The sequence below is a fragment of the Sinocyclocheilus rhinocerous genome, unplaced genomic scaffold (assembly GCF_001515625.1).
Source record: "Sinocyclocheilus rhinocerous isolate Xijiao unplaced genomic scaffold, SAMN03320098_v1.1 scaffold28, whole genome shotgun sequence".
Lineage (NCBI taxonomy): Eukaryota > Metazoa > Chordata > Actinopteri > Cypriniformes > Cyprinidae > Sinocyclocheilus > Sinocyclocheilus rhinocerous.
Window position 1 is genome coordinate 114366 of NW_015652416.1, and position 11531 is coordinate 125896.

The window sequence follows — 11531 nt, forward strand, 5'->3', positions numbered from 1 at the left end:
AGGATTGCAAGATAAAGTTGCAATAACATTTTTTAATTTAATTTTTTTTTTATTCCATGGAGGAAATGGGCTTTCATACTGTAACTGTAGTTCTTACTTAAATTAAGTATTATGGGTGATTGACACCAAGGATGATAACTATAACTGTAATGTTTTAATAATCACTCTAATTCTATAATGATAATGACACAGAGGAGCAATATCATTTGATTTCAGAATGAAGTTTTTTTTCAGCTGATGAACAATAAAAACATTGACAGCCAATCAGAATCATTCCAATATTAATAAGCTAGAGTATTTTGAAGCAACAGGTGACAAAACTGCATTGTATGCTCATGATCAACAGATGTTATTGTGAGTTGGTGTGGATGCTAATATAGTTATTTTTCTTTGGTCTTTAGACTTAAAAATCTTGCTACAGACCTTAGCTCTTCTCTTGCAACCATCCATGACATAGTTCATAATGGACTTTAATATGAGAAGGAGATGACAGTCCTATGTCTGACCGCCTATTTTAGCAGTTCACAGACCCTCTGCCTCCATCTCTCTCCTTCCTGGACCTTTAATTAAGTGTCCTCCGTCCGCAATGGAGCTCCCAGGCCAGAGCTTTGAGGGGCTGGGCAGACAGATCTGGACTAATCAGGCTGTAAATTGGCTTTCGCTGTAAAAGAGCTTATATCCACGTCAGAGCATGTAGCGTTATTCAGGTCACAGTGGGGGAAACTTACACTGGTATCAAACTAAAACTATTAAATAGACCAGATGGATACAATAAATATGACTTTACACATGACAATAGCAATATCCACAATAAGCGAGAAATGTTCTATATGTGACCCTGGACCACAAAACCAGTCATAAGGGTCAATTTTTCGAAATTGAGATGTATACATCATCTGAAAGCCGAATAAACAAGCTTTCCATTGATGTATGGTTTGTTAGGATAGGACAATATTTGGTCGAGATACAGCTATTTGAAAATCTGGAATCTGAGGGTGCAAAAAAATCAAAATACTGAGAAAATCGCCTTTAAAGTTGTCCAAATGAAGTTCTTAGCAATGCATATTACTAATCAAAAATTAAGTTTTGATATATTTACGGTAGGAAATTTACAAAATATCTTCATGGATTATTTACAGTAGGAAATTTACAAAATATCTTCATGGAACATACATTTTTCTTAATATCTTAATGATTTTTGGCATAAAAGAAAAATCAATAATTTTGACCCATACAATGTATTTTTGGCTATTGCTACAAATATACCCCAGCGACTTAAGACTGCTTTTGTGGTCCAGGGTCACATATAGTATGCCGAATAAGAAAATAAATGTCCATTATGCAGGAAAAAATAAGTAAATGCTGCTCTAAATAGAGAAAATGTACTTAATGTTTTTGGGAATTTTATATTTGACTACTAGTAAAATCAAAAACTAGCTCTCTTAATTACATTTCCAAGGGCAAACCATCATACCTTTTACTCTTTAAAATGTCTAATTTGTATAAAGTGCTACGGTCTTTGTGCCCTATATCCTTAAAATGTCCAGCTACAAACAAACCAATCAAATTATTTTACACATTTTTTACACATTTAACATTTAAATGAAAAATGTAAATGGTCACAGCTGTGGTCATAAAGATTTTTCATATGTTAGCACAATCTTTGATCTAAACGGTTTCTTTAAATAATGCATTATTGCTTTATTATTTTAACTGTTAACTTTAATAGGACAGTCTAAACTGTCTGACAAATTGATTATTATTTTGACATGGTATAGCCAAACTGAAACTACGTTACTGAGACTAAACTGTGCTCTAGCACCGTAAAGAAAATGAATTTGTTTACTCCTACTAGCTACCATCTTCAAATTCTTCAAGCCATTGTACAATTTCTCTCTCTCCCTGTGTCTGATCAAGGATGTCCGTCAGTAAGAGGATTGCAAACAGGCCAGAGATTTCCACTGGCCCTATTAACAGAAAGTGGTTTCACCTTTCTCTCAACCTGTTCCTCTGATAATACACTTTATAAACACTCCCTGAGATAATTAGCTCTTCTCTGTATCCATACAAAAAGCCACCTATCATGGGCTGTGTATATACACAATAATGCAAATTCAATATTAATGCACTTCTAAATGGTGCACTAAATCTGAATATTTTGAGTAGAAATAGCATGCAGTGTGCAGACGGATGGATAGATATTGGACTAATTTACATCTAAATCTATAACTCAGCTGAGACCCCCATATCTTATTTTGATATAATAGGATATGCAATTTCTTTTATTTATCAGATTATTTCCAGTTGAAGTACACAGACAGACAGCGCTCTCTAGTGTTCACAGGCAGTATTACAGACTGATTTCAGTGCCAATGACCTGAGATACACTTTGTGATCCATTGTAACATCTACAGTTACAATTCCGTATAATTTAGAGCATTTTATCAAAGTGATAGTTTTTAATATCTGAAAGACTGATTTAAATACAGACCAAGATTGTTATTTTAGTTTCACTGAAATATTATTAGAGTTTTTAAGATCTTTATTTTTTCCATTTTTTTTTACACTTTTATGACTCTTTTTTATTTTTGAACATGAACATTATATTTTTTAAATGTTTAAATGTGCTTTTTATTCATTTTTAGTTATTTTAATACATCATGTTAAACTAAATGAAAATGTTGCCTAGCTGAAATATAGAAAGTTTTATTAAAATTGTATCTTATGTCACTCAGATGTCATTTCAAGTAACAACATTTGTTTTATGGTTTTAGTTCTAGGCAGAGCCGTAAAGAATCTGGTTCTAGTTAACTAAACTAGCCCTGAGAAATTGAGAAAGCAAAAAACTAACTTAAAAAAAACAAACAGTACATCTAAATATATTTGTAGTGTCCTAAAATTATAGTGTAATTACATTTGCAGTAAAAAAATAAAAATAAAAAGTTCACAAGATTCACTGTAGAGGTACACTGCCTGTTGGGAGCACAAACTGCAGACTGACCTTTCGAATCTATTCATGCACAATAGTGTGGGGGAATGACGCTGCATTTCCACCAGCTTATCTGTGAAGCAGCAAACTTCATCAGCATTCAGACTTCCTCCCTCTCAGGTTTTAAAGGGAACAAGACTGTATACACCGACCTCTAAAAAATAAATAAAAAACTAACAATTAACAAAAAATAACAATTTAATAATGATGATGATGATGATGATAATGATAATGATAATAATAATAATAACAATAACATTGTAAATGTTAAATTATATGCATATTTAAAACAAAATTTAAATATTTTTTAAAATTTAAACATTTAAATAAAATGTTAATATATAGCACTTTAAGAACATACTAAATATGGTACTTCAAGTATTTAAAGGGGTCATATGATGCGATTTCAATTTTTTCTTTCTCTTTGGAGTGTTACAAGCTCTTGGTGCATAAAGAAGATCTGTAAAGTTGCAAAGACTAAAGTCTCAAATCCAAAGAGATATTCTTTATAAAAGTTCAGAGTCAGCCACACCTACCTAAAACGGCTCGTTCTAACACGCCCCCACATACCTACATCACTATGTGGAAATATTTGCATAATGCCGCCCAAATGTTCACGCAAAGAAAGAAGGCGTAACTTTTATTCTCGCTGTAGTATTGTTGTTGCCGCCGCCATGTCGTGAAGGCGCTGTGTGATTCATTGTGAAAGCGAAACTACTTTGTTTGGTCTTCCAAAAGAGGACGATATCTGCTTCGTCATGCCTGGAGCTGATCTGTGCTGGTTGCTGAGGAAATACAACAACTTTGTGCTGTGGATCACCGGATCGGCTTTCACCGTGGACGAAGCAGAGTCCAGCCTGGGGCCGTCACATGTGGTTGCCGCAAGCCCTCCGGACGCTCCTTCGTCGAATCCGCCGTCCACACCGATTTCAAGCCCGCCGCCTCTGCTCACTCTAGCCCCAGGCCTCTGCTCACTCTAGGCCACCGTGTGTGATGCTGTGTTTCGTTGTGAAAGCGAAACTACTTTGTTTGGCCTTCCAAAAATGGACACGACTAGGAATCAGTGGTTAAGTTGTATTTACAACACTGTTCCAGAACACTTCAACCCAAATATTCAGATGTGTGCAGCACATTTTATGGAGGACTGTTTACTGATCCTGGTAGAGTAGACTACAATGCCGGCTGTTCTGACTCAAAGACTGTAAGTACGTTTTTTATATGTAAGGATGCAACGAATGCCTCGTTTATAATGGGTTTTCATGTTTTTGAATCATCGCTCCGTCCTGACAGGGCATCATCACAGTATGGTAGGGTAACATTTCCTTCACACGCTTGAGGTATTCGGTCAATCATAACGCACGGGATAGCTGGCCAATCACAGTACACCTCGCTTTTTCAGACCGATGAGCTTTGTAAAAATCGACGTTTCAGAAAGGTATGAATAATGTACAGTATGTACAGTATGTGGAAAATAATGAGTTTTTTTAACCTTAAACCGCATAAACACATTTCATTAAACCAAATACACAAAATAATGTTCTTTTTAGCAACATCATAGGACCCCTTTAAACAACGTGGTACTCGCACTTCCTTATATCAGTTGTTACGTCCCTCATGAATATTAAACGTCCGTGTCTCGCGTCAAGTGCCTAAGCAGTGCCTGGTACCCTTGAGCTGAAGTGAACTGTCTCACTCACACAGGAAATAAATGAGCACAGTTCATAAACAGGTAAGAAAACATCGCGATATTTAATGTTCTTGAAGAATAACTCAAATTAGGACTGCACCAAGAGGCATTCTATATAGGCCTTTGTTTATAACCTTGCAAAAACAGGAAAATTCTCAAAACATTTCAGTACTGTGAAGGAAGCCTACTGTAGTAGCCTGTCAATAAACTACAACAAATACATGTAGCTACTTATAAGTCTAAAATTAATGTTCCATATGCCTACTCATCATCATTCTTTAAGCGATACGAATGAACATTTCTCTCAGAAAATTGCTGTTCTATAATTCGTTTGTATATTGATTTTTTTTAAAATAAATGCATAAATTATATATGAAGACAACTGAAGAGTTCAGATGCAAAAGCCACTAAGTGCCGTTTGAAATTTTCTTCTAAAATGAGCATTTTTATCAGGCTCCTAAGTGTAGGTTCAGTAATTTCACTTTAATGGCAATGAATAGGCTAGCTTCTTTTCATTGCCATTTAAGTGAAATAACTGAACAAATTTCGAACGACACTAAGAGGCTTTTCCATCTGAACCCTTCAATTGTATTTAATTGGCTGTACTTGTACTCTGCACAATAGCAATACAGTTTAATCTAATATTTCCTTTTGCCTCTCTTATAAATTGCATAAAATTCGTTGAAGTGTTGTTGGAGGTCTGTTACATGACATGAGGAGTTCTGCCGCAAGTGGCGCTGCGGATTTTCCACCATCAGCGGACATTACCGAAGGGAGGAGGCGACCATCTCCCGGACAAACCCCCGCCAAACCGGCCTCAAAACCCAGCGGCAGCCGCTCCTCATCATCCGCCGCGTCGAAGCTCGGAGGAAAAGGCACTAAAGGACGCGAGGGAGAGCAGGCGGCTCAAGGAGCGCGTGTCGTGAGGGTGAGAGGTGCGGCACCTGTTCATGGTGCTGAAGCTGAGGCGGTTTGGGAAACCGAGGAGCGGATTGATCGCACTCCATCACCGGACACGAGTCGCGCGCTGCGTTTACCGTGCGTTCACAGAGACTCGTGCTCGGAGCAGGCCGGCGGCTCCTCCGGTGGAGGTGTGAGGGTGAGAGAGAGGCAGAGTGAGGCCGCCGCAGGAGGAGAGTACGTGGGCTGCGGGCCGGCCTTCTGGGGCGGGGGCTGTCTGCATTCAGAGCTCATCCAGTATCACATCAACAAGCGCTTGAAGAAAAGCGGCAGGATGCAGCGCACAGCATCAGGCGAGGCGCAACCGGGACCGGTACCGGACGCACAGGCCGCGAGCGGCGCCGACGAGCCCGTGACACAGCAGAATGAAGCCCTGCAGGACGAGATCCAGAGACTGGAGGATGAAAACGAAGACCTTAGGGTTTGTTTGCTATGCTTGAGAAATTATGACGATGAAATGTATCATGTAAAAAAAAAAGATGGATGAATGAAATTGCTGGGAGGGTGGATGGATGGATGGATGGATGGAAAAGATAGATAGATAGATAGATAGTTTAATGGCTAAAGATGAATAGAGAGAGACAGACGTTGTCTCTTTAAGAGCTGAGAAAGACAGACAGACACACAGACAGACAGATAGATGTTTTTCAGTTTAACAGATGAGAAGGATGTATGATATTGTACAGACAGACTTTGTCTCTAAGAACTAATAAGACAGATAGACAGATACTCAACTCAACTTTTATTTATAAAGCACTTTCAAAACCATTAAAATGGACCAAAGTGCTGTCCATAAATAATAAATAATACATGCAAACATAAAATAACAAGACATAACATCAAGAAAAACATGCAGCCAAGCCCTCCGACCTAATCAAACGCCGAAAGCTTGATAAAATAAAGATAGATAGATAGATAGATAGATAGATAGATGGATAGATATGGTATGGCAATACTGTTTTCCAAAAAATATTGGTTCCCACTCAACCTGATAAATTAAAATACTGGTGATTAACAAAAAGAAAAGCCATAGTAAACCTGCAGAGATGTTGTTCATCCATTTCGAAATAACACTGATCTTGAACCTAGAACATAAACAGCACATAAACATTATGACCAATGAGGGGTCCATTTGCTGAAGTGACTTGTATTAACAAATTCTGAATGATTTTAAAAATGTTGCCTTCTGAAAGTTAACAGAACCTTGAGAGAACTACAACACTGTAACAATTTAGCCCCAGTTTCAGAACAAAGCAAACTACAGTTATGAAAACGGCCTTGGTATATGCTGTCACTAGTTAGCATGTTCAAGCAACAGTTTGCCAAGGACTCATTAAGCAAGTCATTTGGGCAGTTTATTCAAATAATGTAAATGCAGAGATCTAATTTGCATATTTCTGCAATATAATTGCAGAGTAGAAAGCTTGAAAATAAGGGTTTCTCTTAATTTCTTTATTAATGTGCAAACTCTGGTTTTCATAGAATGAGATTGAGGAGATGCGGACAGAGATGGAGGAGATGCGTGACACCTTTTATGAGGAGGACACCTGTCAGTTGCAAGATATGCGGCGCGAACTCGAGCGCGCAAATAAGAACTGTCGCATCCTTCAATATAGACTCCGCAAGGCTGAACGCAAACGACTTCGCTATGCACAAACTGGAGAAATTGACGAGGACCTCCTGAGGAGCTTAGAGCAAGATTTGAAGGCAAGTACCAATGTTTTTTTATCTTTAAAGGAAAGCAGAGAAGGTCTATGATTAATTACCCATCCCCAAGTACTTACTTGCACCATTTTTATCTAATTACTAAAAACTTGTCATTTAGCTGATGCTTCTATCCAAAGCAACATTGCATTTATTACCAAGACATTGTCCCTGGAGCAACCTCAGGTTAAGTGTTTTTCTCAGGAGCACAATGATACTTTATGAATCAGATCTATAACCACTAAGCCACACCACCGCATTCTGACAGGTTGCCAAGGATGTGTCTGTAAGACTCCACCATGAGCTGGAGAATGTGGAGGAGAAACGAACAAAGACAGAAGACGAAAACGAGCGATTAAGACAGAAACTTATTGAGGTGGAAGTCACAAAACAGGCTCTGCAAAATGAGCTGGACAAAGCCAAAGAGGTATAAATGCAAACACAAATCACTACAGAATCTAAATAGTTCTAAATACTATACATATTCATGGCATAGCCTTCATATAAATTTGTTATGTCCAGTCTCAGAAACGAAGAGGAAGCAAAGATGCACAAAAACCTGAGCGGAAGACTCAGACTCCTACAGAGGTAAGCATAAAACATTGACAGCAACTGGTATACGGTCAAATGAAGGCTGTTAGGGTACGTGATAAGTTTAAGTTACAACCAGTAATGTAATTTTTTTTTTTTTGCAAAAATATGAAGTGCACTACATTGCAAACTATACAAAGAATGAAAGCTGGCATGCAAACAAAACAAAACAAAAAAGTAAAATCCAGGCAAAATCTAGTCATTTCAAAAGAAATCCATACAGTTGCCTTGTCTACCAACAGAAAGGTGTTTGGTTTAAATGTGACTTATATTTGAGCTGTCCTTCATACTTTGCAAAACCATTTAGGATGGGTCTATTTCTCCACAAAAACCTGCCAAAATTCCTGCTAATGTGCCAGAACCTTAATGCAACACTTTTGTCCACAGGAGGACAATGAGGACCTGAAATGCCAGCTGGCCTTTATTAAAGAGGAGGCTACCTTAATGAGAAAGAAAATGGCCAAGATTGACAAAGAAAAGGACCGTTTGGATCAAGAGCTACAGAAGTATCGTTCCTTCTATGGGGATCTGGACAGCCCTCATCCAAAGGGTGAAGCTGGTGGCCCTCCCACTACAAGGGAATCCGAGCTCAAACTTCGCTTGCGATTGGTGGAGGAAGAGGCAAACATCCTGGGACGTAAAATAGTCGAATTGGAGGTGGAGAACCGTGGCTTGAGGGCAGAGTTGGATGATCTTCGAGGGGAAGAGTCATCTAATGGGGGCTTGTCCGGAGCGGAAGGAGGAATGGGGCGGGAGCAGGGGTTGGAGCTGTCAGAGCTTAGGCAACAACTGCAGTTGGTGGAGGATGAGGCAGAACTTCTAAGGAGGAATCTGGCTGATGTAGAGGAACAGAATAAGAGAGTGACATGTGAGCTGAACAAACTGCGCTTTAAAGAGGGTACAAGGCACACCTCAGGTGGTAATGCAACGGCTGCTGCCAATGGAGCGGGAGACAGCTCCAAAGCCGAGGCTTTGCAGGAGGAGCTGAAGGCAGCGAGGAAACAGATCAATGAACTGAGTGGGAAAGTGATGCAGCTGCAGTATGAGAACCGTGTGCTGCTTTCCAACATGCAACGGTATGATCTAGCATCTCACCTAGCCATCACGCCACGGGACAGTGATGCAGAGAGCGACAGCGGTCCTGGAATCGGAGGGCGTAGAGGTAGTGATGATGACTCAACTTCCTCTCGCCTCCCTCCCCATCGCAAACGTGAAGGTCCTGTCGGAGGTGAAAGCGACTCAGAGGAAGTTCGCAATGCTCGGTGCCTCACGCCAACTCGTTCTCTTTATTCTCCTGAATCTGCCCAGCTCCTCTCACGCTCTATACGGGACAGGCAACAGATAATTGACATCCGTGCCGAAGCGGAGCGATTGGGGCGAACCATTGACCGGCTCATAGCCGACACCAGTACCATCATTGCAGAGGCGCGGGTGTTCGTAGCTAACGGGGATCTTTTCGGCCGTATGGAAGATGATGACGATGGTGGGAGGATCAGGGAGCATGAGCTACTCTACCGCATTAACGCTCAAATGAAAGCCTTCAGGAAGGAGCTTCAGGGGTTTATAGACCGACTTGAAGTCCCAAAACCTGACGAAAGAGATTCAGAAGAGCCATTATCTGTGAGTCTGGCAAGAGTCTGTGTGTCTATGTGAAGCACAACAAGAATGTTTGACACACCGTAAAGGAATAGTTGACCCAAAAATCTAATTTCTGTTATTTACTCACCCTTGATTCTCTTTCTTCCGTGGGACAGTGACCAGTGGCTTTAAAGTACCCAAAAGGGCAAGAAAGCACCATATAATTAGTATGTACAATGGACTCTTATTATAGTCTTCTAAAGCCATACCTTTGAGTGAGAAACAGATAAAAAAATTAGGGTCTTAATTAACTGAAAGTATCATTTGCATCAAAGTGCATCATGTCGAGTTTGACATCAATGACAACTGGTCAAAAGACATGCCAGAACATATGACATTTAAAGTTACTGATATAAAACCTTACATGAATGAATGCAAACACAAATGAGATGTGAAGTACAGCAGAGCAGTGTTGACATTAACAAAAACAAAAACTATTACAAATTGTTTGCGTTAATTGAAATAAAATGAAAATGAGAAAGGTTGCTAATTTTAACTTGGTTGCTAATTTTTTTAAAGGGGTCATATGATGCGATTTCAAGTTTTCCTTTCTCTTTGGAGTGTTAAAAGCTCTTGGTGCATAAAGAAGATATGTAAAGTTGCAAAGACTAAAGTCTCAAATCCAAAGAGATATTCTTTATAAAAGTTAAGAGTCAGCCACACCTACCTAAAACGGCTCGTTCTATATGCGTGCTTGTAGTGTTCGGCCAGTCAGCTGGCCAATCAGAGCAGACTGCGCTTGTCAAAGGAGGGGGTTTTGTAGAAAACGAAGCGTTTGAGAGAGGCGGGGCATAGAGGACCTACAATAATGTACAGTATTTGAAAACTAATGTGTTTTTTGAACATTAAAGCATGTCAACATATTCTGTTACACCAAATACACAAAATAATGATCTTTAAAATAGCATCATATGACCCCTTTAAATAAAATGAAATAGCACAAAATATAAAAATAAAAGCTAATTCAAAATTTTAATACACACTATAATAGTGTAGAAATAATCATATAATACTGCAGCAGAATGGGTACATTTCATTGAATATATTTTGGTCTGTTTATCAAGCAAAGGTATTTTGCGGTTACAGAAGCCGAATAATGCAAAGTCATACTTTTATTTAAATTCCACGTAAAGAAAGAGAATCACAGGGAATTACAACAATTTTCATTTTGAGGTGAACTATTCCTTTAAAGGGAGTGAGTTTAATAGTGAAGAACAAGAAAGCACTACATAATTCAGAGAGTTCATCTCCTGACTGCTTTTAACATTTAACAAGATACAGCATATTTTTTATTTGCTAAGATTTTTAAACTATGCAAACAGAAAATGCTAATGGCTATAATATCTTAACCTTTCTCTCTTTCTCTCTGATCCTGTCTTCCCATGCACCCCTGTTTTTTAATGCATGTTCGTTAATCCTGTCGGTTATTCACCCAGATGTTTCAGCCCATCATTTTATTCATCCTCATTCTAGTGTTGTTCTCCTCGCTTTCTTATGCCACCATTTTTAAACTTGTATTTCTTTTTACCCTCTTTTTTGTCCTGTGATCACCATCCGTCCATTCATTAGCATAGTCACGCCCTTTGTTTTGTTTGTTTGTCAATGTTGTGTATGTTCACCATGGTTGAAGAATCACAGGACGGTCACTTTCCAAGCACAGACAGCACGCTTAAGCACAGAAGTCTGCAAAACCTTAATTTCCAAAAAGCTGGAGAATGTTTTATCCAAATCGTACATATATGGCTGCCATTGGAAGGTACACCATCAAGACAAGAGGGTTTTTTTGCAACTAAAGACTATCATACATCATAGGAAAACACTGAGCCACTGGAAACTACATTATCCAGAAGACATTTCTTTCATTGAGGACTATGGTTATCAGGCACACTGACGCTTGCTTTGCCACCAAAGGCTTGCAATGAAATATGGAACTGCAGTTTACTACTAAGGGGCATGTTACCA

The 11531-nt window shown here is 38.9% G+C and overlaps 1 protein-coding gene across 2 annotated transcripts; it reads left to right on the top strand.

Annotated features, from left to right (window-relative positions):
- Positions 1 to 5375: 5375 nt before the first annotated feature.
- On the top strand, positions 5376 to 11531 carry LOC107714965 (protein SOGA3-like). 2 transcript variants are annotated; one of them, XM_016520963.1, is made up of 6 exons: positions 5376 to 6057; positions 7119 to 7343; positions 7609 to 7767; positions 7863 to 7928; positions 8319 to 9551; positions 11139 to 11531. In XM_016520963.1, exons 1-6 carry the CDS (start codon positions 5389 to 5391, stop codon positions 11379 to 11381), a joined length of 2595 nt encoding a protein of 864 aa, XP_016376449.1. In that variant the 5' UTR covers positions 5376 to 5388; the 3' UTR covers positions 11382 to 11531. The 2 variants fall into 2 exon arrangements, with proteins under 2 accessions (XP_016376449.1, XP_016376450.1); XM_016520964.1 differs by having other exon boundaries at positions 11006 to 11217.